Here is a 26,615-nt window from a genome sequence, read left to right on the forward strand (position 1 = left end):
TTAAACTATTGTAGCCCAAATGTCATGTCTTGAATTTTTATCTCCAAAATGTGTGTCTTGAATTTTTGTCACCGATAAATAAGTTCTAACATTGCTTGTAAGACAAAATTTTTGATCAATTGTGTAGGTTCATTAATCTTGAAACGTCATGAACATCTACATTATGAGCAAAAGTTAGACCATTTGTAATATGGATAACATGTCTAAGTTCTAACTCTTGCCTATAAGAAAAAACTTCTGGTCAATTGCACAAGTTCATTGTCTTGAACTGACCTGCACATCTATTTTATGCGCAAGAATTAGAACGTTTTCCTTACAGGTAAAAATTTATCAAGCAAGGTCAACAAATCAAGACTAATCCTTATGAATGTGTACAAGATTTTTTTGATGAGGACAAAATATCAAGACCAACCAATTTTAGACTTAACCCAAAAGTACATCTTTGGGCCAACTACCAAAAGTAACAACTATCTTGAATTCTTTTGTTATTTTGACTTTTAAGGATTGGTTGAGAAACAAATTATGCAAGATTAATTATTCAAAGATTAATCTTGAAATAAGTTATCCCGTGATTTTCTCCTAACCAAACATCGCATTAATCATGAAATTAGTTATCCCTTGTACCCAATCGAGCCCTAAAAAAAATCATTGGATGCCAATTTTTTAACATACCACTTGGAACTAATCAGAGACAAATACACTTGATTCTTGATGGTAAGAGTTAGATAAACACATTACAATGCTCCAACAGAGATAGCAACGGTAAAAGGAAAAAGAAAAAAAACATTTCAAATTCGATGAGACAAAATTACCACTCTAAATTTTAAGTAAATTTAAACTACCGCGAGGCTTTCACCCCAAAAGATCATCATCTACATTTCTAATGTCAAATTCAAGTATATGACAATCATGCAACAGTAGGCAGTGATACTATGAATAACATCAATGGCTTTTTTCTTAATAAAAATACAACCTACGCCAACGTATTTCAAGCTAAATATACGAAACTTACACTCAGAATACAGGTACATACACGCCTAATGGTAGTCGATCAAAGCTGTTTAGTCCAGTCAAAAGGCTCCCACTGTCTGGCAAAACTAGCAACAGCTTCTCTCTGTGTGTCAACTGATTCACGCCTCTGGCGCTGATGCATGTCTTCAGCTGGCAACTTCAGCATCCCTCTTATCACATTGAGGCCAAAACTGCTACTGAACTGTTTTTCATCGTCAATTACATGAACGAACCCCTTGTTTAAGCCAAATTCAACATGGAAGTAGGGAAAATCCTTAGGGATTGAAGCCCGTAAACCTTTTACACTTGTATCTATGAGCTTCTTAGCATTGTGTTGACTCCACTCATCTTCGGCTTCATCAATAGCCTACAGCGGATATTTGTTATGAGCAACATTGCTTCAAATATACACAACACCAAATAGGAGTAAAAGAGAGAGAAAAGAACCAAGTATGAACACGCATGCCAGAACCACCTTGAGTATTTCTAAGACAATGTCTATATTTGTTTTTGGAGCTATTTTTTGCGCCAAACAAATCCTAAGTGACTCAATTCTGAATATCTAACAGGTCTATTAAAAGCCAAAAGACAAAATCTATGTATTCTTTCAGAGCAATACATAAGCAATAGTTCATAAGAAAAGATGCAATTGAAAGAACATTAGTTTCCAAATACGCCCAGCCACATCCTATAACCTCCTTTTATGACCAAGAAATCCCCGAGGGTCAAAAGGTTCAAGGTTCAAAATTTGGTGGATAATAGGCTTGCACCCCCACCCTTCTGCACTTGTATAAAAGCCTTATGTAAGCAGAGGGGTTCGAACACTTAAAACACACCTCTCCCACACATCACCTGTTATGCTCATACCACTAGATCAAATCCCTGGGGCATTTAACATGTTCTAGCACATCCTATGATTTGTTAATAGTAGAAGACCAAGAAACGAGACACTACCCACTATAACGACAGTTCATATTTCACAGTTCTAGACCAAATCCTAATCATATTTGAAAATAGTCCAACTGGTAACCTTTCAGATGCTTTATCAAAAATCCCTTCATATCACATTTATGGAAGACTATGTGACCTCATATTTCTTAATTCCTACTCGTTCCAAAGTAGATTTGATAGACAGTGCTACAAAAATAAAACGGATAACACAAGATGGTTTTGCAAACCTTCTTAAAGTACAAGGGTGCTTGCTTTGCAACATCCTTGGGCAAAGGAATGCACTCAACCAAACAATGCCGCTTCTGCCGGCCCAAACTCATCACAGTCTCGAGAAAGACGAGATCCTTCTCTTGCTTTGCAAACACCATAATGAGGCATTTCTTGAAGTTCCTAAACTCCTCCCACACATTATCATCCAAAGACCTTGTAGCTGATTCATGCTGTTCCGAGAGAAAGCAATGGTCAGGATGACGAAAAACACCAAAGGTTGTTCTATAACAAGATTTTTGGCAGCAATAACATCCTGAAGAATCTACCACAAAAGAAGATACTTTTTTTGTAATATAAATGATATCATCCTTTTTAAAGTCAAATTAAGAAACTTCTGATATAAATGATCTCTTGAAATGCTGAAAGGCAGACAAATGAAATAGGAGCTCGGCACTGCTAATAAGACACTACTCATGGAGATCTACCACACTAAAGATTATTTCTCTGAAAATCATTTAATTGGCTAATTGTACAGTTCACAAAAATATAACAAAAATATGACCAGAGAGCTGAAAGTCACCTGCATTGTCAAGATGCAGCAATGACCTGGGGCAATCGGCCGCCATACTGGCAATGATAAGTAACTGAAGTTTGCAATGGCAACCACCAGGTGCTTTGGTCTTGTTGGATTCTCAAAGCAGAATTGGCATCTCTCCTGCTGAGTCAAAATGCGCCTTGCATGATTAGCAGTCTCAAGAGATTTCTGATTCTCCCCGCCTCCTTTCTTCCTGGACTTCTTCCTCGGCCCACCATCATAATCATACTCATCATCTGCCTGACCATACGTAGTATACTTTTTGTTTTGCACTATCTTCTGGGCGAGATGCACATCGGCATCCTCCATTTTATTCTTTTGCCGAGCAGATAGGTCATGCATCACATATCTAAACAAAGGATTAAAGCCAGTACACTTGGTCACTGTAGGTATCGAAACCAAAGAAAAATGGAAAAAAAAAACACCATTTCCCAAGTCAAGCAAGCCCCAACTGAACATTCAAATCGAAAAAACACCTGCTTGTGCTCCCATCAATCCGTGGTCTACTCGACACATCATTAGCAGTTTGTTTAATTTTCATCTCCTCCGCCTCTTTCTGGAAAAAGAAAGTTACAAATTGTAAGTTGATTGCAACCATTGAACCCTAAGCAGTCAACTCAAGATTAAGTGTCATTGTGACTTATATTAAAGCTCCACACTTTACTTGCTTACACAAACCGCAAGCTCCAAGCATGGAGATGTTTTTCCTTCGTCACTAGCTTTTTGAAGGGACGAAGGAAGCAAGATATTCATTCTGTTAAAACAATCAATTCAGAAAATTATACTAGCTAGAAATTAGATCTAGGAGACCAGGAGATATCAAAAAATTTGGCACCTAGGACCAATATATAACAGATGACACATTACATACTCTTGATATGTTTCAAAAGGCCTGCAACATCAAATATCATTGATGTCACTTGAAATACGCATGGCCTTGACTAACCGTCATGATGTTTTAAATGATCTATAAAAGAGAGTGAATTTATTGCTCACCAGAAGTTTTTCTGCTTCATCGTGCATCCCTTTCATTCGAAGCTGCATCACTTTTGCTGCTAATTGATTTGCAGTCAAGGCTGGTTTGATATTTGTTGCATCTTCACTTGTTTTCTCATATACAGGTAAATCTGGTTTCAATTCCAAGATTCCTGGCTTCAGATTTGAAGAATCGGGAGCATGGCTAGAATCACCACTCTTTTCAAGCATAAATTCACGCATAAAATTTCCATCATTGGAGAATTTATTTACACTAGAAATTGCCGTGGCAATAAGCCCTGCATCTGCATTGGATATGGTATTATTTTTCTCTTTGCGCCATGATAAAGAATCTTTAAGGTTAGTGGGCATTCGCATCTTAGAACGACCAGGGGATGTCTCCTGCAAGCACATGTTTATGAGACAATTGACACCAATAAAGCATAGGTTAAAAATAGCCAAATTGTCATTTCCTTTTTACTAAAGCAAACAGCACAGCTTCCTTCTGAATTTATAAGAAGCAAGATCAGATTCTTAGATATCAGACTACTACACAACAACAAGATCATACGCAGTGTGTTCCCGCAAAATGGGGTTTAGGGAGGGTAGAGTGTATGCAGACCTTACCTCTACCTCAGAGGTGAGGTAGAGAGGTTGCTTCCAATAGACCCTTGGCTCAAGACAAAAACAATCTAGAAAAAGATGTAATGGAAGTACAAGAGAAAATATCAGACTACACTATTAAGAAAAAAGCCAGCATTAATTTAACAAAAATTGATATTCAAAAGTCATTATTCCCAAGCACTAAAATCACAAATATGCAAGCACACACTGTAAAGAATAACCAAAGCAAGTAATTCCGTCCTATAGTAAATTCACCAACTCTTATCCAACATTACCTTTCTAGAATAAGTCTGATTTCTTTTATCCGAAAGAGCTTCCTTGTCATCCATTACTCCTTGCCTCCTATCTTTGATAGCATGAAGATGAGCACGGGTTGGTGCAGCTTTACCGGAAGACACAGAAATAGCAAGCTGACTAAGTGATCCCCAGCGTTCTGCTGCTACCTGTAAATGTGATAGTTAGAAAGTGACTGCAGTAGACGTGCAAGACAACCACTGAAATGCCAACCTCATCAAGCTTCCGCCCTTCACGATCTGCTTGTTCTTGCGCTCGTCTCAAGGCTTTAAGCCTCCAACTTGCACCTCCATCGCCAACAGCAGCAGTAGACAGAAGTTGGCTACCACCACTTCTTGTGCCTTCATCATCAGGATAACCGCTTCCACCATCCTTCAGATATGGGTTCAGTTCTCTGGGATTTACTTTTGTCACCTAAAACAAGAAACATACAGGTGCCAATCTGGTTCAGTAAGTACATGACAATATCAAGCAGTGTGAGAAGTACCCTTACTACTTCATATCCCTTCAGTCAATTGAACATGAGTATCAGCACTAGGTATAATAAAGATTCAGGAGGTTCAGTCACTATGCATTCAAAATAAATCATTTGATACATTGGAATAAAGACATTACTTAATTAACAAACAAATGGAAGAATCCCAAAAGATTGGATGAAAAGCAAATTATAGCATGATGGCTTTTTCAACGTGAACAATATATGTCGTCAACTAGCTAGCTTTTGCATTGTTAACATGAACAAACTGATTAAAGCAAATTAAATATAAAAAACAAAAGGCATAAGGTTTGACAAGCATGCCCACAATATTGTTCCACAATAAAAAAAAATGATAAAATGGAAAGAGACGAGCATCCAAAGTCGCACAAGACTAAGAAATCAACCAGAAATATACCTCTTCAGCTGGAGTCTCCTCAGCAGAACAGTTAGAAACTGATTCAGGAATCTTATCCACATTGTCTTTTGGCCGCAACATCCAATCCAACCCCATTTCTCTTCTCACAAGTTCATGATCATTACGTGACTCAGATCCATCAAAGCCATTATCTAAAATTCCACAAAAGTGACCAAACAAATTACTCGGTTTAGTTACTTTTGGAGATGGGACGATGAGCAATAAAGTGGAGAATAATTTGATCTTTACTTACCAAGCAAGTTATCTGGCAGTTCATCACCCTTGCTATGACTTTGTCTGTCTTTCTTATTTTTCTTCATTTTCTCACTTTCAGACTCAGGTGAAGAACTTCGACTTCTTTCTTTACTTTTTCCATCCTTATTTCTTCTCTTCTTACTTCTCTTCCTACTACTGCTTTTCCTCTCATAATCAGAAGCATCCTCACTCCCACTTTCATCTGAATACGAGGACAAATCCTCATCTGAGGCATACCACTTCTTTTTCTTTGATCTCGCTCTTATTTTATCAAGGTCTTCATCGTCTGAACTAGTGGAACGAGATTTTATCTTTTTCTTTCTCTCCCTTTCCTTCTTATGACCAGATTTTCTCCTTTGTTTTCGAGAATCATCCAAGCTTTCATCCTTTTCCTAAAACCAAATAGGCCACGAGCATCAGAGGCGTAGGACTTTCTCATACACAACTAAAGAACCCAAAAAGATAAAGGTTAAATTTTTATCCACCTTAAAAGAAAAGAAGTTTTTCCACAAATTTCAAGAAACCATTCGCAACAATCACACAAAAGAACAAAGTTTATCTTAACACCAATACAGACTCATGCTACTTCATCACAATGGATATCTTCACAAAGTTTATGTACTGTATTGGTGTTAGAAATTTTTTCCACAAATTTCAAGAAAACATTCACAACAATCACACAAAAGAACAAAGTTTATCTTAACACCATTACGGACTCGTGCTACTTGCCACAGATGGATTTCTACTGTGTGATGAGAGTGTTAGTAAGCTTTACCTTTTCTACGTGTTCACGTGGTATGAACTTCAATCCTGAAAGTATACTCATGGTTGTCTCTTAACACCAAGTCCTGTAGAAATTAACCTTTTCAAACGCTATCCTGGGAATCAAGATCAAACATAGCAAATTAGAGTAGCTGTGTGATTGCAACAACAAAAGATTATCACATAATTTTTAATAATCAAGAAATCCCTGCGGGCCAATGGCAAATGGTTTGAAGCTTGATGGATAATAGACCCGCCTATCTACCCTTCTTTACTTAAATATCAGGCTTTCTTTCAGCAGCATGGCCTGGTACGAACCCATGACACGAACCTAATAAATGATTATAATCTACACTATCCTGATTAAATTTGACTTCACTACCCAAGGGTGTCGTAGCAATCAATGAAGTAGGTTGAGCACCATGAGGTCTCAGGTTCAAATCCAGCAGAGACAAAAAACACTAGGTGATTTCTTTCCAAAAGAACACTCGTAAAGTTGTTTCTATGTGACTAGGAGGTCATGGGTTCAAGCCCTGGGAAGGTAAAACTGCGTATAATAGACCCTTGTGGCCCAGCCCTTCCCCGGACCCTGCGCATAGCAGGAGCTTTAGTGCACTGGGCTCCCCTTTTTTAAAGTCTTGGTGAAAAAGTTACCTGGTACGTGATGGTTGGAATTAGTCGAGGCAGCGCCGCAGCGCACAAGCTGGCCGAACACCACGGTTATCAAAAAAATTGAACTTTACTGCCAACCATAGTCATCAGCTATAATTATTAGCACACTGAACTCAAATAGTTGTTCAAATTCTCATATATTGTATTTTAATTTAGTTTCAGCTATAAGAAGGGAATATCATAATTTAGGCAAATTACTTGAGATATATAACTTACCATTACAAGAACGGAAAATTCACAAAATAGAACAATGCATATACTGATAATTTTATATTTATTTGAGGATTAACAAAAATAAAGCAATACAATCTAATTCCAATTACTAAGTAAACTTAATTAATTTCTAACATTTCATTATAATTTTGAAAAATAGGGATTAAGGTTATTTAAATGAAAATAAAAAAATAGCTATATGAATCAATGTATGGCGGGAACTTACGGGTGAATTCGGCGGAAATAGGTTGCGGACGGCGGAGATCACGGCGGCGATTCAATTGACTGCGGCGAAGGACAAATCGGCGATTAATTGGGATTGATTTTGTTGGGCCTAATGCAAGATTTTGCACCGACTTACTTGGTTCAGATTGTACTTGGATGGGCTTCTCTTTCAGCCCACTAAATTGGCCCTTGCTACCAACACGGGTCACACTACGTTGGTGAGACTACTTCACCATTTGGGGTCGTGTATAAAAATAATGTAAAATATAGTGTATGTTAGTAATGCACGTATTAGTTATACTTGTGTTAGCTATGAGTTAATACATAAAAATAATCCTAAATTTGACACCAAATTATAACTTTGACCTTAAACTTTGATAGTGCACAAATAGGACCTTTAACTATTTGAAAACCTAAACAAATATGACCTCTGATTTTGCAACCCCATGCGTGAGTCTCACTCGCGCCTACGTGTAAAGGTAATCCAATCACACGGTGTCACGTCGTTAAAAGGGCTGACTTGGAGAGAGGTCATATTTGTGCACTGCCAAAGTTTTATTTTTTGTGTTAAAACGACGTCGCTTTTTTTTTTTAATTATTATTATTATTATTATTATTTTATATATTTCTATAGTAGCAGCACCTAACTTTTTTTTAATTTTAAAAAATTATTATTATTATTATTTTATTTATTTCTATAGCAGCAACACTTAACTTTTTTTTTAATTAAAAAAAAAAAACAACCACTAGCAGAAATCGAACCCGCACAGTAGGCTGAAGGAAGCGCCCAAGAAGAGCAAATAACATCATTGGGCTATCTAAGTGCCTTGTTTCATGTGGTTCAACATTAATATACGTACATAAATATACACTTTTCTATCTTATATATATACAACGTAATTTTTTTACCAAGGGGGTTCGGGTGAACCCCATGGCAACCACGTAGGTCCTCCCCTCGTTAATTAAATAACGTTAATTTAATAATATTTTAATTACGTTAATTTAATATACTACTATTACTATCCTTAATAACATTAGTTTAATAACGTTTTATTAAAACTATAAATTTTTTTATTATTAGTATAGTTTCATCTTTAATTTAATATTTAAATAAATAATATTTAGATATATTATATAATTTAAATTTGTCCTCTGCTTTATAATATATATACATACCCGCTCGATTTTTTCGTATGAGACTGACCCGCCTAATTAATAAATTTTCAATATTGTTCTTTTTTTGCGATGACAAAAGAATTAGATGTCATTTTCATTTTTGAGCCGAAAATAATAAAAAAATAATAGTTAAGAGTCATCTAAAGGTCATATTTGTGCAGTTTTGAATAGTTAAAGGTTATATTTGTTCATTGTTAAAGTTTAAGGTCATATTTATGTATTATGCTCTTAGATTTTAAGCTGGATGCGTCCAATTTTGCGTGTTGAACACGCATTTTGCCACGTAGGAATGGAGGTCATATTTATGCAGTTTTGAATAGTTAAAGGTTATATTTGTGCACTGTCAAAATTTAAGGTCAAAGTTATAATTTGATGTCAAGTTTAAAGTCATTTTTATGTATTAACTCTATTAGCTATGCTTGATTAGGTATGTCTGTATTTTTCTTATGCAGTGTTTGATTTGATGTATTAAAAATAATATGAATTAAATAATTTTTAAAAATAAAAAAATTATTTACAAAAATATCCTCCATATATATATGTTGGAAAAGATGTAAATTTTTTTTGAGGGATAATATTGTTTTTAATTATGTTAATGTATGCATTGGATCTATTGCATTGCTAATACTATGGATTTCGAGGTACTAGTAATACATACTTCAATACACAATAGAATGTATATAGGGTGAAAAGGTATATCAAATAAAATAGTAATAGTACATATTAAACTAATTCATGCATTAAATTAACTTTCCAATACACTCTATGAAACGAGCCCTTTGTGTCACACTTAACCCAAAGGCGAAGGATTGTGATCATGCGACAAATACCTTGTCCCTTTTAACGTGGAAATCCACAGTGATTCTAAAGTTTTTAAAAAAATAATTAAATATATTTTTTATCCTATTTTGAATTAAATTTATTTTCACCACCATATTTTGGAGCTAAGTTTATTTTTGATGTCATACTTTAAGGGGATATTTACCTTTATTGTTAATTTTTTTTTTATCACATATCCCCTTTCTTTAATAAGAAATTCCAAATCAACATTAAATTGTTCACTTTTTAAAAATAAATCACATCCTATTCTAATTCGGCCGACTTGGCCTGCAAAAAGTACACAAGAATTTATTTGATTCAACCAACAAAACTTCATGAGGGGTATATTTGATTGTGTATATTTTATGGGTCAGATCGGACAAATTAGATTAGGATATGATTTATTTTTAAGAAATGAATTGATTTGGACTTTTCTATTAAAGAGAGAGTTCATGTGAAAAACTTTTTAACAATAAGGATAAATATGACCTCAAAGTATAAAATTGAGGATATTTTTCAAGACACGAATTTATCCTTAGTTTCTTTTAAATTTATTTGTCTTATTTTGATTTGACATAAAATTTTAAATTAAATTAAAAAATAAGGAAAATGTATTATTAAAATATTCTTTAATTGTACGACCTTAAATATATTATATGAAAAATTTAAAATAAAAATTAGGTAACAATGAAAGTAAATATTTTTTTTCTATAGATAAATAAATTAAAATAGAAGGAATATTAAAAATAGAAAATAAATAAAAGATTCTTAATTTGTACAAACAATTATAATAGTGTTGAAAAAGCAACTTCTGTAACCACACGTGACACGAAGAAGTTGGCTGCAATAACAAACAATCAACAAGCGTATCATATATGATAAAAGTTGTGATACAATCAGTCCCAAGAACTTCAAAAAGAAAAGAAAAAAAGTGATGGATTTGAGATTCTTTGTTTTCGTATTCATATTTTCTGTATACTTTATATGTGATTTTCCAGGAATATATGGTGAAAGAAATGATGAAGATATGACAATAAAAACTATGGAGGAATTTTCTGGATATCCAATTCATGAACCTGACTATGCCAATTCCTTATCTTCTTTATCTGTCAATTCTGATACTCTGCAAAAACAGGTAACTTTTAGCAAAAATAGTCATCTTTTTTATGCATTTTTTTTTGTGTGTTCTTGAATTTGTTATAAAAATTGAATATTGATTAACAAAAAGGGTATAAAGATGTGGGGTAGTGGTTAATGAAGTGGGTCTCGGGTTCAAATTCGACAAACCAAATATTCAGGGATTTCTTTCCATCCGTTCTAGTCTTAGTGGATAGTTACCTGATATGCATTATTGGTGGAGTGACATGTAAAAAGCATGGCCCGTGTACTAAAACTCTCGCTATGCTCAAGGTCCTGTTAGGATCGATTCTTCTTCACACACTAGATCTAGTGAAGAGATGAAGAAAATAGTGAGAGATTTCTAAATGAGAGAGAATGAAGAGAGAGAAATATTTCGTGGTAACACCTCGTGGGCAAACTCCATGGCGGATGGACTATTTATATTAATGATTTAGGGTATGTACAGTTACACAGAGAAATGAGAATAATTGCTATAGTGCCTTAAATTTGGGTGGGGCGCAGCCCCGAACCCCACCTTTGGGATAAACAGTACATTATATATTAATCAGGCTCCACACCTAACAATTCTCCCACTTGGAGACTGATTCTGTCATCCAAGAATTACATTCTCAAAAATAAATAAATAATGTTCCTTCATCATCAATATCTTCACCGTTCCGCAACATCTGTAGACACAACTACAAAAGACCAACTAAGGTTTTGCACAACCTTAGTTTATCAACATCAATACATTTTGTCAACATGTCTGCTGGATTCTTTGCACCCGTTATCTTTTCCAAACACATATCACCATCTTCCACTGCCTGCGAGTGAAATGATACCGTCTTCTAATGCGCTTCGTCTTCGAATGATAGACCGAGTTCTTCACTAACTGTATGGCACTCTGGCTATCTGTATAAAGAATCCTCTCAGGCTGCTTCTTGCCCAATTCTTCCAGATAATCTGCCAGCCATATCATCTCCTTTCCTGCTTCAGCTATTGCCACATACTCAGCCTCAGTAGATGAAAGAGAAACACACTTCTGAAGCCTGGACATCCAACTCATTGCTGTACCACCTATGGTGTAAATGTATCCGGATGTGCTCTTGCTCGAGTCCACGTCTCCACCAAGATCAGCATCAACAAAACCCTGCAAAATGACCTTGCCATTGCCAAAACAAAGTGAAGTACTAGATGTACCTTTCAGATATCTTAGAAGCCACTTCACAGCTTCCCAATGCTCCTTCCTGGGGTTTTCCATGTACCTGCTAACAACTCCCACTGCATGTGCTATGTCAGGTCTAGTGCAGACCATAGCATACATCAGACCCCCAACTGCAGAAGCATACGGAACAAGTTCCACGTCCTCCTGCTCCTGAGCTGTCTTCGGTGACTGCTCCTTTGACAATTTTATGTGATTTGCCAATGGAGTAGTCCTGGGTTTAGCATCATTAACTCTGAATCTGGCCAGAACCTTCTCAACGTACTACTTTTGGGATAGATTCAAAGTGCCAGCAGATCTATCTCGAGAAATCCTCATCCCAGGAATCTGCTTCGCTGCACCTAAATCTTTCATCTCAAATTCAGAAGACAGACTTGCCTTCAAAGAGTTTATGTCCTTCATACTGGATCCTGCAATTAACATATCACCACATACAATAGTAAAAATATATAAGAATCAGTGTATTTCTTGAAGTAGCAACACTGGTCCTTTTCACTCCTGCGGAAGCCACTTTTGCACATAAAGGAATCAAACTTTTTGTACCACTGTCTAGGTGCCTGCTTCAGCCCATACAAACTCTTGTTAAGCTTGCACACCATGTGTTCTTTGCCTGGAACTACAAACCCCTCTGGTTGCTGCATATAGATTTCCTTATCCAATTCACCATGTAAAAATGCAGTTTTTACATCCATTTGCTCAAGATGCAAATTCTCCGATACAGCAAAACTCAATAAAATTCGAATAGTAGTTAATTTCACAATAGGAGAAAATATTTCAGCATAATCAATACCTTTCCTTTGTGAATATCCTTTAACTACTAACTGAGCCTTGAACCTTCTTTTGCCATCTGATTTTGCCTTGATTCTGAACACCCACTTGTTCAACAAAGCTCTTTTCCCTGCAGGTAAATCAGTTAACATCCACGTGTTATTCTTCTTAAGTGAGCTCATCTCATCTCCCACTTGATTTAATCTTCCACCTGCATGGTTTCAGCAACAGACTCTGGTTCCCCTTCATCAGTCAGCAACAGATAATGTAATGATGGTGAATACCTATCTGGTGCTCTAATGGTCCTGGATGATCTCTTCCAAACCTGTTCAGGTGTTACTTGCTCCACCTCTGGTTCTTCAACAGCAGTCTCTGGAGTTTGTTGAGTTTCTGCTGAAACATCTTTGGATGTACTCTTCGGCAACTCAAGCTCAACTCCCACTTGCTTTGTAGTATTTTGAACCTTCTGCTCTCTGTCCTTGTACAGGACATTTTCATCAAATGTCACATCACAATGTCTTAGGATCTTCTTGTTTCTGTCATCCCAAAATCTGTAATAACATGTCAGAACCATAACCTATAAAGTAGCACTTTATAGCTTTAGCATCAAGCTTGTCTCTCTTCTCTGGATCAACATGAACATAAGCAGTGCAACCAAAAGTTCTCAAGTGTGAATACTTGAGTTCTTTTCCTGTCCATACTTTTTCCAGAATTTTGAACCCCAGAGGAACTGATGGACCCCTGTTGATCAAGTAAGCAGCTGTGCTCACAGCATCTGCCCAAAACGCCTTAAGCAGCCCACAGTGTATCCTCATGCTCCTTGCACGCTCATTCAATGTTCTGGTCATCTTTTCAGCAACTCTATTCTGCTTTGCCTTCCCGGGAATTGTTCTCATCAATCCGATTCCCTCAGCTGCACTGAATTGTTTGAATTCTGACTTGTCATATTCTCCTCCATTATCAGACCTCAGGCATTTAATTTTCAAGCCAGCCTGATTTTCAACTTCAGTTTTCCACTTCTTGAAAGTAGCAAACACGTCTGACTTGTGTTTCAAGAAGTAAACCCATACCTTCCTGCTGAAATCATTAATGAAGGTGATATAGAATCTAGATCCACCAAGTGATAAAACAGGAGACGGTCCCCATACATCTGTATGGACCATTTCCAACCGTACTTTCTTCGGCTCTCTTGCAGTCTTCGTGAAGCTTACTCGTTTCTGTTTGCCCATAACACAGCTCTCACAAAGACCCATATCAACGGATTTCAGCCCTTCTAAGGCTCTTTTTTCAGCCAGCATCTTCATTCCTTTGGCACTCATGTGTCCAAGTCTGTTGTGCCACAGACATGAATCGGAAGCACCCTCAGCAACAACAGCCATGTTTATACACCCTGCAGTGATGTACAAAGAGCCAATTCTTGTGCCACGTGCTACAACCATAGCACCCTTCACAACCTTCCATGCACCTTTCCCAAACTCTGTTGTGTAGCCTGTGCTGTCCAACTGACTAATAGAAATCAGATTCTTTTTGAGATCAGGAACATATCTGACATTCTCTAATGTCCACTGATTTCCTGCTGGAGTTTTTATGCAGACATCTCCTTTTCCTAGAACCGCCAACGACGTGTTGTCAGCAAGATACACCTTTCCAAAATATTTAGATTTGAAATTTTGGAACGATTTCTTGCTTGGAGATGAATGAAAAAAAGCACCAAAATCCAATATCCAGGATTCAACTGGGCTTTCCATACTGAGGATTAGAGCATCCCCAATATCTTCTGCTGAATTAACAGAATCATTATCATCTCTAGATTTCTGACTCTTCTTTTTCTTGGGTTTCTTGCAATCTGTCCGAAAGTGTCCTTTCTCTCCACAATTCCAACATGTCATATTGGGTTTTGGAGATTTTCCACGATTCTTCAATTTTGATCTGCCTTGTGTATTCTGACCCTTCGATTGGTCTCTCCCTCTTTGGTCAACGCTGAGAGCATTACCAGATGACTCCCCAATTTTTCGTTTGCGAATGCTTTCGCTAAGAACAACATCTCAGATTTCATCAAACTTTAACTTCTCAGATCCACGGGAACTACTAATCGCAGCAACAATAGTATCCCAAGACTCGGGTAGAGATGACATCAAAATCAATGCTTTGATTTCATCTTCGAAATTAATTTCCACAGAACACCGTTGACTAACAATCATATTGAACTCGTTTATATGATCAGCAACAGATCCATTCTCAGGCATCTGTAAATTGAACAATCTACGCATCAAATATACCTTGTTCATCGCAGATGGTTTTTCGTACATATTTGATAGTGCCTTCAACAGATCTGACGTGGTCTTCTCCTTGGCGATGTTGAACGCCACATTTCTCGACAAGGTCAACCGGATCAGCCCTAGAGCCTGCCGATCCTTGAGCTTCCACTCCTCCTCCTTCATGGATTCCGATTTCACCCCGCTCAAAGGTTCGTGAAGATCTTTCTGGTATAGATAGTCTTCGATCTGCATCTTCCAGAAATCAAAATCGGATCCATCAAACTTCTCGATTCCAAGCTTCGATCCTTCCATCTTCAGTGATCGTGTGAATCTCCTAATCTCTGATACCAGTTGTTAGGATCGATTCTTCTTCACACACACTAGATCTAGTGAAGAGATGAAGAAAATAGAGAGAGATTTCTTGAGGAAAGAGGATGAAGTGAGAGAAATATTTCTTGGTAACACCTCGTGGGCAAACTCCACGGCAGACGGGCTATTTATATTAATGATTTAGGGTATGTACAGTTACACAGAGAAATGAGAATAAGTGCTACAATGCCTTAAATTTAGGTCGGGCTTGCGCCCCGAACCCCACCTTCGGGTGGGCCCCCACACCCCCCGGCAACCTCACACGCGAAGGTTGAACCACGTGGTCATTAATATATAAATAGTACATCATATATTAATCAGGCTCCACGCCTAACATGTCCGGGGAAGGATCCACCATAAGGGTGTATTGTATGCAACCTTACCTTGCATTTCTACCACAGACTGTTTTCAAGGCTTGAACCCGTGACCTCCTGGTAACATGAAAATAACTTTACCAGTTAGTTCAAGATTAGCAAACTAGCAATCTTATTTGTGCATTTTCTTGTCTTTGTTCTTGAATTTGTCATAAAAATTGAATCTTCATTAACAAAAACCTATAAAGATGTGGGGTAGTGGTTAATGAAGTGGGTCTCAGGTTCAAATTCGACAAACCAAATATTCAGGGATTTCTTTCCATCCGTTCTGGTCTTAGTGGATAGTTACATAATATGCATTGTTGGTGGAGTGACATGTATCCTGTGGGATTAGTCGAGGTGCATGCCAGATTAGTAGACTAGCAATCTTATTTGTGCATTGTCTTGTCTTTGTTCTTGGAGGTGGAGCACCATGATACCTCTTTATAAGAATAAGGGGGACATCCAGAGTTGCAACAACTATAGGGGGATTAAGTTATTGAGTCACTCTATGAAGATCTGGGAGAGAGTGGTCGAGGTGAGGCTGAAACGGATAGTGTCTATTTCAGAAAACCAGTTTGGATTTATGCCTGGCCGCTCGACGACGGAGGCAATTCACCTGGTACGGAGGTTGGTGGAACAGTATAGGGAGAGGAAGAAGGACCTGCACATGGTGTTTATCGACCTGGAGAAGGCCTACGACAAAGTCCCCAGGGAGGTGCTTTGGAGATGCTTGGAGGTGAGTGGAGTACCGCTGGCATATATCAGAGCAATCAAGGATATGTATGATGGAGCGAAAACTAAGGTGAGGACGGCGGGAGGAGACTCAGAGCATTTCACGGTTCGGACAGGGTTGCATCAGGGATCTACTCTTAGTCCTTTTTTGTTTGCAGTGGTGATGGATGTGTTGACGCGGCGTATTCAAGGGAAGGTGCCGTGGTGTATGCTTTTTGCAGACGATGTAGTTCTGATAGATGAGACTCGAGGGGGTGTGAGTGACAAATTAGAGGTGTGGAGGCAAACCCTTGAGTCTAAAGGGTTCAGGGTGAGCAGAAGCAAGACAGAGTATGTGGAATGCAAGTTTAATGACGTGAGGCGGGAGAATGAGGTAGTAGTGAAGCTGGAATCACAGGAGGTAGGTAAGAGGGAGAGTTTCAAGTATCTTGGGTCCGTGATCCAGAGTAACGGTGAGATTGACGAGGATGTCTCGCACCGTATTGGGGCGGGATGGATGAAGTGGAAGCTCGCGTCGGGGGTGCTGTGTGATAAGAAGGTGCCGCCTAAGCTTAAAGGCAAATTCTACAGGGCGGTAGTCCGTCCAGCCATGTTGTATGGAGCGGAATGTTGGCCAGTTAAGAACTCCCACATCCAAAAGATGAGGGTGGCAGAAATGCGGATGTTGCGCTGGATGTGTGGGCTGACTAGAGGGGATAGAGTTCGGAATGGGAACATCCGGGAGAAGGTTGGTGTGACACCAGTGGAGTGCAAGATGCGGGAAGCCCGATTGAGATGGTTCGGACACGTGAAGAGGAGGGGCATGGATGCCCCGGTCCGTAGGTGTGAGAGGCTAGCGTTGGATGGTTTTAAGCGGGGTAGGGGTAGGCCGAAGAAGTACTGGGGTGAGGTGATTAGGCGAGACATGGAGCAGTTACAGCTCACCGAGGACATGACCCTAGATAGGAAGGTCTGGAGGACGCGAATCAGGGCAGTGGACTAGGGCCAGTCTGAGTCGCTAGTATAGGGAACTACTTGGTGGGGGTTTATTCCTGTTAGGAGTCCGTGTCCCAGGTTTTATTATGAATCTGTGTGCTTTCCTCTGTTTTATATTACTTATGGGTGCCGTATTTATGTTATGTAATCTTGTAACCTTGTGCTGTGCTTTACTATGTGTTTGTGTGGTACCGCGTGTCTTGAGCCGGGGGTCTATCGGAAATAGCCTTTCTACTTCTTCAGAGGTAGAGGTATGGACTGCGTACATCCTACCCCCCCAGACCCCACCAGGTGGGAATACACTGGGTTTGTTGTTGTTGTAATTGAATCTTGATTAACAAAAGCCTATAAAGATGTGGGGTAGTTGTTAATGAAGTGGGTCCCAGGTTCAAATTCCAGCAGAGACAAAACATTTAGTGATTTCTTTCCACCCGCTATAGCCTTAGTGGATAGTTACTTGGTATGCGTTGTTGGTGGGGTAACATGTATCCAGAGTTGTATGCAAGATTAGCAAGCTAGCAATCTTATTTGTGCATTTCTTATCTTTTGTTCTTGAATTTGTCATAAAAATGAAATCTTGAGCAACAAAAGCCTCTGTAGATATATCCAAGGGTGTGGCTAGCAAAGACAGAACACTCAGTGATTTCTTTTCATACGTTCTAGCCTTAGTTGATAGAGTTATCGGGACCTATTGCTGGTGGGAAGTGACATGTATCGGTGGAATTAGTCAAGGTGTGCACAAGCTGGCCAGGACACCATGCTCATAGGCTTTGAAGATGTGTTCTCGTGAACTTTGAGTTGGGTTCTTCCTTTTAATGAAAACAAACAAAAAAGATACATAATGAATATGCTAAATGCATATCAGAAGGAAAGAGATTTTTTTTGGTTTGTTGGAAACACTGGTCTAGGAAATGCACATAACTTCTACGATACTACTCCGTGTTATTTTTACTTGTCTTGTATTGACTTGACACCCCCTTACGGAACAACAGATAGAATGAGAATTTTACTACATCACTTTTTTAAATATTTTAAATTTAATACTTTGGGAAATGCATTGACAAGACTATAGTTAATAACAAGGGTAAGTCAGGGACTAAGTGATAAATTATCTTTTAATTTTCTAAATTGAACAAGTAAAAGTGAACATCTATTTTTAGTATAATAAACAAGTAGAAGTGGACGAAGAGAGTACTTTTTATTTGTATTTACATAACATTGGAAGGGGATAAGCTTAAATGTAGCAACATTGAGGATTCATATAGCTAAACCTAACTTATTGGGGACGGATCTCAGTTTACTAAGCATTAAAGGAATTGTGCAAAGTTCACTTTTTTCATCAGCATATTGAAGTGTGAATTGATTATTGATGAAACATGGGAGGTCATTTCAATTTCTGTAGTAGGAATATTAATCTTTGTTCCTAAAAATCTAAGCAAATGCAGCTCAAAGTGCTCAACAGAATGGGAAAAAAACAACCTTTTATTTATCCATTGTTTTGACCACTTTCGTTTACAGTTGTATATCCTTTGTGATTTCCAATTTGTAGTATTGAGTTTAAAACACCTTACTTGAAGTGGGATGCAATTTTGTAGTGTTGAGTTTTGAAGTACCTATTGAAAGTATGATTTGTAACGGTTTGTATTTTCAAGTACACAGGAAAAGTGTAAATTGACATCTCCTTTTTCTGTGATCTTATCTTTGAGAAAGACAGCAACTTAAATATACTGGAACTTTTGAAGAATATATTATGCATTTCGAATGTGTTTTATTCATTAGGAATGTTGTAGCTGTATGCGTTATAACTTATTTCAACTAAAGTCATGTTAAGTCGATGCTGTTTAAAATCTTATCTAATAATAGTTTGTTGCTTGTGTCGTTCTAGATAGATGAGCTGGCAACTTTCTCAGATTCGCTTGCACCTTCAGTCACTAGGATCCTATACAGTGAGAAGGATGTATTAGCAAGGAGGTACATATATTTAGCTTATAAGAACACTTTACTTATTTGACGTTAAATAAAGCCTATATCAGTTTGTGCTATTGTTATGCTTATTTGAGAAACTATAAAGCAAACAAAAAGTCAAGCAAACGTGAACTTGAATTTGGAGTAGCTGGCGTACTCAGTTCAGTACCTTCATTGAAAATAAATTGAATCGTCTTTCAGTTCAGTACCTTCATTGAAAATAAATTGAATCGTCTTTCAGTTCAGTACCTTCATTGAAAATAAATTGAATCGTCTTCGTCTCTCTTCCTCTAGTTTGAGTAATCACGAAAGGAGAACAGGTAATTAGGTGTATGACCTGGTACCATACAAAATGTACTTTTCGTACAGCACGGCCCCACTTCTTATAATTTTCCGTGATAGGAAGATTATTTTCTGCCAAAGAAGTTTGAAATGAATCTACCACGAAAACACTCCTTTTATCCTCTAATAATTTCAGCTAGAGAAGCTGTTGTTTTTAATATTTGATTTTAAGTTATGAAAATGTGAAGATGGCATTTGCTTCTACATTTCACTTTTGATGACAAAAATTGGAATAATGACCTTCGAGAAGCGTAAAGTGGATAAGAGAGAGGAATTTCATACAGTATATGGATCTCAAACTGAATCAAGACGGGTGTATTTGAGGCAGTGTAGTTGGGTTCGAGTTTGATAAAAACTTATATAGGTTCCCTTCTGCATGTTGATTGAAGTTCCGATTTGATGTGTGATCAATGTGTTTATTGTTACTTCTGAATAAGTAATAAAATAAACACATCTGAATTACTTGTTTGCTTATTTTATCATGCAGGTATATTAAGGATTTGATGAAACTTTCTGGTCTCTCTGTCAGAGAGGATGCCGTGGGGAACATTTTTGGTCGGTGGTAAGTATGTATCGTGATGCTTTTCTTCATCTATTGTACAACAGGAGCTTCATGACTCCTTTTTCTAATACCTCCATATTACTCAAATACGGCAAATGTTTGACAATTTTTTGTTTCTTTGATTCGACCTATGCAAACTTTCATTAATATCTTGAAATATATTCTATGTCTATTTGATATGATGAAATACATTTAATGAACTTTTTGAATATCTACATTTTAAGTTTTATAAAATGATTAATGTAGTTTGGTGTAGCTTTAAAAATTGGTATTTATCCTGAAAACAAAAAATGTCAAATAAATTGGCACTGATTTTGTACTTGTCTGGTTAGTATTGATTTAGATGTTATGTTTTATGTGGAACTTTAAATTTGTCTCCATTTATTTAGTTGATAGTCTAATTTGAATATTTATTTGCACCCATCTACCATTCTACTTGCTTTATACCTATCATATCTTGAACATGACTGTCGTCTTGTGGTTCACAGGAATGGCGATGAACCTGAGCTCGCCCCCGTTTCAACTGGATCTCACGTTGATGCTATACCATACTCTGGGAAATATGATGGTGTGGTCGGTGTTTTGGGTGCAATAGAGGCCATTAATGTGCTAAAGCGGTATGCATATAGCCTGACTGTTTAAACTTAACTTCTCATTTGCCATCAGACTACAACAACAACAACAACATACTCAGTATATTTCCACATAGTGGGGTCTGGGGTGGGTAGAATGTACGCAGTCCATACCACTATCTCAGAGATGAGGTAGAGAGGTTGTTTCCGATAGACCCTGGCTCGAGACTCAGTTATGAAAATCGAAGAATCTAGCCTAGATTTATATGTCTCTATTTAAACTAAATAATTTCATTTGGAAGTTTTCAGCATGACTTTTCTTTTTGTCTGCCTTACAGTTCTGGAGTATTAGAAATTCTGAATTCTTCTTAGTGAATCTTTCAATGCAAAATGGCAATTCTGTTCTAACCGAGTTGCTTTTGTTTTTTACTTGGGGAGGGGAAGGGTTGTGGAATTCCTCCTTTATAACTCTGCATTACAACCAAGATTTTCAAGAAACGTGGAGTAACAGAGACTTAAGGATGTATAAAAGTGGATTTCATTAACTGTCTTAAGTTATGTGATAGTGAAACAGAACGAAGAAAAGGCAAAAAAATCTTTTATCATGGAAAAGAGTATTATTAAAGTAGTGTTTGTATCAGCTTTCTTATGTTTACTTGTTCGTCCATTGAAAACCTCTCTAACACAGAATGCGTTTAATCAAGTTTAAGCTAGCTATGCATGAAGGAATTGGGTCAAGTTTAAGAAATTCTGGCATTTTATATAGTAAAAACTCATTTGCAATCATGGAACTCAGAAAGCTCAATAATTATAAATACACTTTGCATTTAGCTACTATTTTATTTGACTGCAGAGCTCTGGCTTTTACTTGCTGATTCAAAATCTAAATTACCACAGGTCGGGTTTCAAGCCTAAGAGGTCACTGGAAGTGATTATGTTCACCTCAGAAGAGCCCACGAGGTTTGGGATTAGCTGTCTGGGGAGGTTAGAAGCTTGATCACTTACTTTAACACCTAAAAGCATAAGCAAATGCATTTGGTTTTTGACTGCTTATGTTGCAATATAGCAGTAACTAAACATGTCCCATGTCCAATTGAGGTTCTAATGGTCATGATATTTGCAGCCGTTTGCTGGCAGGAATCGTACAACTTGCCGAACAACTGAAAAGTACAAAAGATAGCCATAATGTTTCCTTTTCGGATGCTGCTAAGTCTGCTGGTTACGCAAATGCTAAGGGGGATTTGTCTGAAGTCTTTCTCAAAGAAGGAACTTATTCTGCTTTCGTCGAGTTGCACATAGAGCAAGGTCCCATTCTAGAAAAAGAAGGTCAGCTGCTGTTAAATGCTTATCCTATTCTTGATCATCCGATGCAAGGACCGGTTAGTTGTAGTCATATCAATAAATAAGTTGGTGCATCTGTCAATGAAGGTGTTTCGATTGGTGTTGTGACTGCGATTGCTGCTCCAGCAAGCATCAAAGTAACATTTGAAGGCAATGGAGGTCATGCAGGAGCTGCACTGATGCCGGAAAGGTAACTATTTTTGATGAGCCAGAGTTGTTCCATGATTCCGCAGATTCAAGGGTGTCTTCCCTTTTTATTTGAAATTTTCTGTAAAAGCTGCAGATCTCTATGCCGGCTTTCAACTTCTCTTTCACGAAAGATGTTTTTCATATTTAAGAAGTATTAAGATGGTTTTCCTGTCTATGTTGTGATAAACAGATAATTACCACCAGGATCATGGGCTATGCTGTCGCTTTTGCTTGGAATTTGTTTAGAAACTTTATACTGTAGAATTTTCCACTACTGAAGAATCCGCTCTGGCTATTAGTGTATCGACTTTCAAAGTTTGTGTGCTTGCCACCTTCTTCATCTATGTGTTTCTCATTATTCTAATCTTGAAAAATTAAGCAAATTATGTAGTTGATTTCATGTCATATGCTTCTTGAAAACCATCTTTTTTGTAGTAAGCTCCCTGACTTGCATTGCGAATCTCAAGCCGTAAAGCATTTTGTTTTCTATTGTTTTTCAACTATCATCTACATTATTTTCAAGATGTTGAGACTTGAGAGGCATTTATCTGATTCTATATTGATTGCAACGGAGAATACTCTTACGTGTTCTCTCCTTGAGTAGTGTGCTGCTAATTATCTGTTCCAATATATGGCTCATTGTTCCCCGCAACTAATTTGGAACAGAAACGATGCTGGACTGGCTGCTGCAGAGTTGGCTCTAGCCGTGGAGAAACATGTGCTAGATTCAGGATCAGTTGACACTGTTGGAACTGTTGGTAAGCTAATGTCTTTTGCCTCATAATAGAAGACACTGGTCTAGAGTCAACTACCTTGTGCTCCGATGAATCATGAACTAATTAACGTGTGGACAACTAGTTTTCGTGAGACTATTAGGCGATCTTTCAATAAGATCTAATGAATTTGTTTTTTCAAGGCATTCTGACGCTGCATCCTGGAGCAATCAACAGCATCCCGAGCATGGCACACCTTGAAATAGGTATACTTTCTGTCAGACAACGTATTTTGTCTCTATGAATCATTCCAGCAGATAGGATGATCATAGGACTAGTTCTTCTCTAGTTTATCATTTTTGAAAGGAAAAACTCACATTTAACTATTTACGAATTTACATTATAGTATGCATTCTATCCAGAGTTTAGAGCACTATCTGTTTTGCTGTATCTGATATCGAAGTCATGTTCTTTTTGTATGAGACAGATACACGAGACATTGATGAAAGCCGTCGAAATCTTGTAATTGAGAAAATCCATCAGTCAGCTTTGGGCATTGCTAAAAAACGTAAAGTTATCCTCTCAGAGTTTGAAATAGTGAATCAAGATCCACCAGCTCCTTCAGACGAGTCAATCACTAAGGCGACAGAATCAGCATGTCAAGAGTTAAATTTGACTCACAAGAAGATGATTAGTCGAGCCTATCACGATTCCCTGTTTATGGCAAGGTAAGTGAAGGGGGAGCACCACGACATCAATATCATTTATGCTGTCTGACCAAAAATTTCTGCTAAACTTGACGCTAAAATCCTTGCAGAGTATCCCCGATGGGCATGATATTCATTCCTTGTTACAAGGGTATGTCATCTAACCTTCATTCTCCCGTTTCATCTTCTTCTGTGTGTAGTTAGATTACCTATTTCACTTTTTAGAACATAAGATATTTACGACACTAGAAGCCATGGGAGCTACCTTTGGCGAAGGGGGTTCAATTGGATCCTCTCCGCCAGAAACTTAAACTACGGAAAAAGGGTAAAACATATTTTCTTTGTATATGTATATATAAACTGTTGAATCTTCTCGACACAGGTTCATATCTTAGGTATGACCTTTCTACGTTCTCTTGAATCCCCTTACTCTGACTCCTGGCTCCGCTACTGACTAAAAGAACTACGCTAGGTTAGCCATTTCAGATGAATATATACTGGATGATTGTAAAAAAAAAGTTACACAATGAATCATCTGTCACAAGCTACACATAGCAAGTTCATAGGATATATCTACAGTTGATATTTATGTTTGTTTGTTATTGATTTCGCAGGATATAGCCATAAGCCTGAAGAATTTTCATCTGTCGATGATATCGCGAACGGAGTAAAAGTTCTAGCATTAACTCTTGCTAAATTGTCCCTCTCATAATAGCCTTACTGTAGTTTAAACACTTCCTAATGCTTCAGTGCATCTGTAATTTTTACTTCTACAAGTAAACTGGATTTCCTCTTATGTCTCTATAGTAGTTGGCTATGTTGCTCAAACTCTTCAAACACGCTGACGGGGTGCATGTCTGATCCTTCAAAAATAGTGTATTTTTAAAGGATCGAACACGGGTACGGCAACTTTTTTTTGAGAGTCCGAACAACTTAGATAGTTGACTTTGTTCACAAATCATTTTAATTCATATGCAGCATATCTAATTGATTCTATTTTTAGTTATTATGCAACAACAGCAACATGCGTAGTATAATCAAACACGGTGGAGTCTGGGGAAGGTCGCGTACACAGACTTTATGATCAAACATAGTGGAGTCTGGGGAAGGTAGCGTACACAGACTTTATGATCAAACTATGGGTGTCAAACGGGCTGGGCGGGCCAACTCGGAATCGGCCCTTCTAGTTTAACCGCGTTAAGGGCCGGGCTGGGTCGGGTCAAACAGTAAAAAAATTAAAATTCACTCTAACCCGGCCCACTTAACCCAATCCGGTCAAACTCATCAAAACCCGGTCAAACCCGGTTAAAAAATCGGTCAAACCCGGTCAAAAATATTAAAAAACAAAAAACTTTCTTTGAATAAACATTACATATACCCACCTATATACATTATAAATACGTTAAATAATATATATATACACTATATATATAGTATATACTACATTAGAATTTAAAAAATATATACACATATACACAATTAGTCAATTACTCATATATACGCACCATTCAATATATATATATACAACTACTTATAAAATATACTACAATATATATAGATATACTTATATACTAATTCATAAAACATATACACATATATATGTTAAATATACAAGATATATGCACGTGTATATGCACCATACAATGTATATATACTACTACTTATAAAATATACTACAATATATATACATTACAATATATATAGATATAGTTATATACTAATTTATAAAACATATACACATGTATACGTTAAATATACACTTATATAGAAGATATATACATGTGTATACGCACTATTCAATGTATATATACTACTACTTATAAAATATACTACAGTATATATACATTACAATATATATAGATATACTTATATACTAATTTATAAAATATATACACATGTATACGTTAAATATACACTTCTATAGAAGATATATACACGTGTATACGCACCATTCAATGTATATATACTACTACTTATAAAATATACTACAATATATATAGATATACTTATATACTAATTTATAAAATATATACACATGTATACGTTAAATATACACTTCTATAGAAGATATATACACGTGTATACGCACCATTCAATGTATATATACTACTACTTATAAAATATACTACATTATATATACATTACAATATATAGAGATATACTTATATACTAATTTATAAAACATATACACATGTATACGTTAAATATACACTTCTATGGAAGATATATGCACAAATATACAAAACATATGCTACTTAATATAATAAATTAATAATATTTGGTAGTAAACTAATAATAAATTAGAAGTAAGTTTTTAATTTAAAGTAGAAAATTAGAAATTCAATTTAAAATTTTAAATCGTTAAATGAAAAAATATAAAAAGTAAGGACTAAGGAGTGAATGGATTTGGGGAATTTTATAGATTGCAAAATGATCCAAAATTTATAATTTACACGAATGAAAAATCTACAAATTATGCATCATTTTTTCCAACTCATTCATGTTAATATTAATGGGAACTTGCATAGGATAGTCGAAGTCAATGGGGGCAAAACCATGCATTGAACTTGATTCTGCTGAGTTCTCCCGTGAAGTCATAATTTCTTCAAGTTTCAGCTCGTCGCTCGGCTCCGGTTCTATTCCTTGGTTTCTTTTTTCCTCTCTAATTCAATCTCTGAGGCAAACTAGAATATTCATTGCATTGCTTCCCAATGAGTGTCGGTTGTCTCTAAGCCGCTGTCGTCCCTGAC

At 36.9% G+C, this 26,615-nt stretch overlaps 2 protein-coding genes across 8 annotated transcripts; one reads left to right on the top strand and one right to left on the bottom strand.

Annotated features, from left to right (window-relative positions):
* Nucleotides 1–808: 808 nt before the first annotated feature.
* LOC107864616 (CWF19-like protein 2) lies at nucleotides 809–7,875 on the bottom strand. 6 transcript variants are annotated; one of them, XM_016711037.2, is made up of 12 exons: nucleotides 7,682–7,835; nucleotides 7,225–7,312; nucleotides 6,584–6,656; nucleotides 5,807–6,200; nucleotides 5,554–5,705; nucleotides 4,874–5,074; nucleotides 4,642–4,809; nucleotides 3,764–4,144; nucleotides 3,244–3,323; nucleotides 2,753–3,116; nucleotides 2,190–2,402; nucleotides 809–1,378 (listed from the first exon to the last, which is right to left on the bottom strand). In XM_016711037.2, exons 3-12 carry the CDS (start codon nucleotides 6,632–6,634, stop codon nucleotides 1,052–1,054), a joined length of 2,331 nt encoding a protein of 776 aa, XP_016566523.2. In that variant the 5' UTR covers nucleotides 6,635–6,656; nucleotides 7,225–7,312; nucleotides 7,682–7,835; the 3' UTR covers nucleotides 809–1,051. The 6 variants fall into 6 exon arrangements, with proteins under 6 accessions (XP_016566523.2, XP_016566518.2, XP_016566524.2 ...); XM_016711032.2 differs by having other exon boundaries at nucleotides 6,584–6,686; XM_016711038.2 differs by having other exon boundaries at nucleotides 7,225–7,332; nucleotides 7,682–7,832.
* Nucleotides 7,876–10,470: 2,595 nt separating this feature from the next.
* Nucleotides 10,471–24,661, top strand: LOC107864617 (ureidoglycolate hydrolase). 2 transcript variants are annotated; one of them, XR_001672682.2, is made up of 13 exons: nucleotides 10,492–10,810; nucleotides 19,360–19,445; nucleotides 20,269–20,343; nucleotides 20,832–20,960; nucleotides 21,813–21,899; nucleotides 22,039–22,241; nucleotides 22,344–22,446; nucleotides 23,112–23,203; nucleotides 23,362–23,424; nucleotides 23,646–23,886; nucleotides 23,976–24,016; nucleotides 24,248–24,337; nucleotides 24,480–24,661. XR_001672682.2 is itself a non-coding variant. In XM_016711039.2 (12 exons), the coding sequence occupies exons 1-12, from the start codon at nucleotides 10,610–10,612 to the stop codon at nucleotides 24,575–24,577; spliced, it is 1,419 nt and encodes a 472-aa protein (XP_016566525.1). In that variant the 5' UTR covers nucleotides 10,471–10,609; the 3' UTR covers nucleotides 24,578–24,661. The 2 variants fall into 2 exon arrangements, 1 of the variants encoding a protein (XP_016566525.1); XM_016711039.2 differs by lacking the exon at nucleotides 24,248–24,337 and having other exon boundaries at nucleotides 10,471–10,810.
* Nucleotides 24,662–26,615: the final 1,954 nt, after the last annotated feature.

Source organism: Capsicum annuum, chromosome 3 (assembly GCF_002878395.1).
Source record: "Capsicum annuum cultivar UCD-10X-F1 chromosome 3, UCD10Xv1.1, whole genome shotgun sequence".
Taxonomy (NCBI): Eukaryota; Viridiplantae; Streptophyta; class Magnoliopsida; order Solanales; family Solanaceae; genus Capsicum; species Capsicum annuum.

Bases quoted from the DNA above. Each gene is read 5' to 3' on its own strand.
- LOC107864617 (XM_016711039.2), top strand. From the start codon at position 10,610: ATGGATTTGAGATTCTTTGTTTTCGTATTCATATTTTCTGTATACTTT. The intron at 19,446-20,268 runs GTACATATATTT...TTTATCATGCAG, and splicing joins AAGGATGTATTAGCAAGGAG to GTATATTAAGGATTTGATGA. The intron at 24,017-24,479 runs GTATGTCATCTA...TTGATTTCGCAG, and splicing joins ATTCATTCCTTGTTACAAGG to GATATAGCCATAAGCCTGAA.
- LOC107864616 (XM_016711033.2), bottom strand. From the start codon at position 6,634: ATGAGTATACTTTCAGGATTGAAGTTCATACCACGTGAACACGTAGAA. The intron at 3,324-3,763 runs GTGAGCAATAAA...TTCTTTTTCCAG, and splicing joins ATGAAGCAGAAAAACTTCTG to AAAGAGGCGGAGGAGATGAA. The intron at 1,379-2,189 runs GTTTGCAAAACC...TATCCGCTGTAG, and splicing joins CACCCTTGTACTTTAAGAAG to GCTATTGATGAAGCCGAAGA.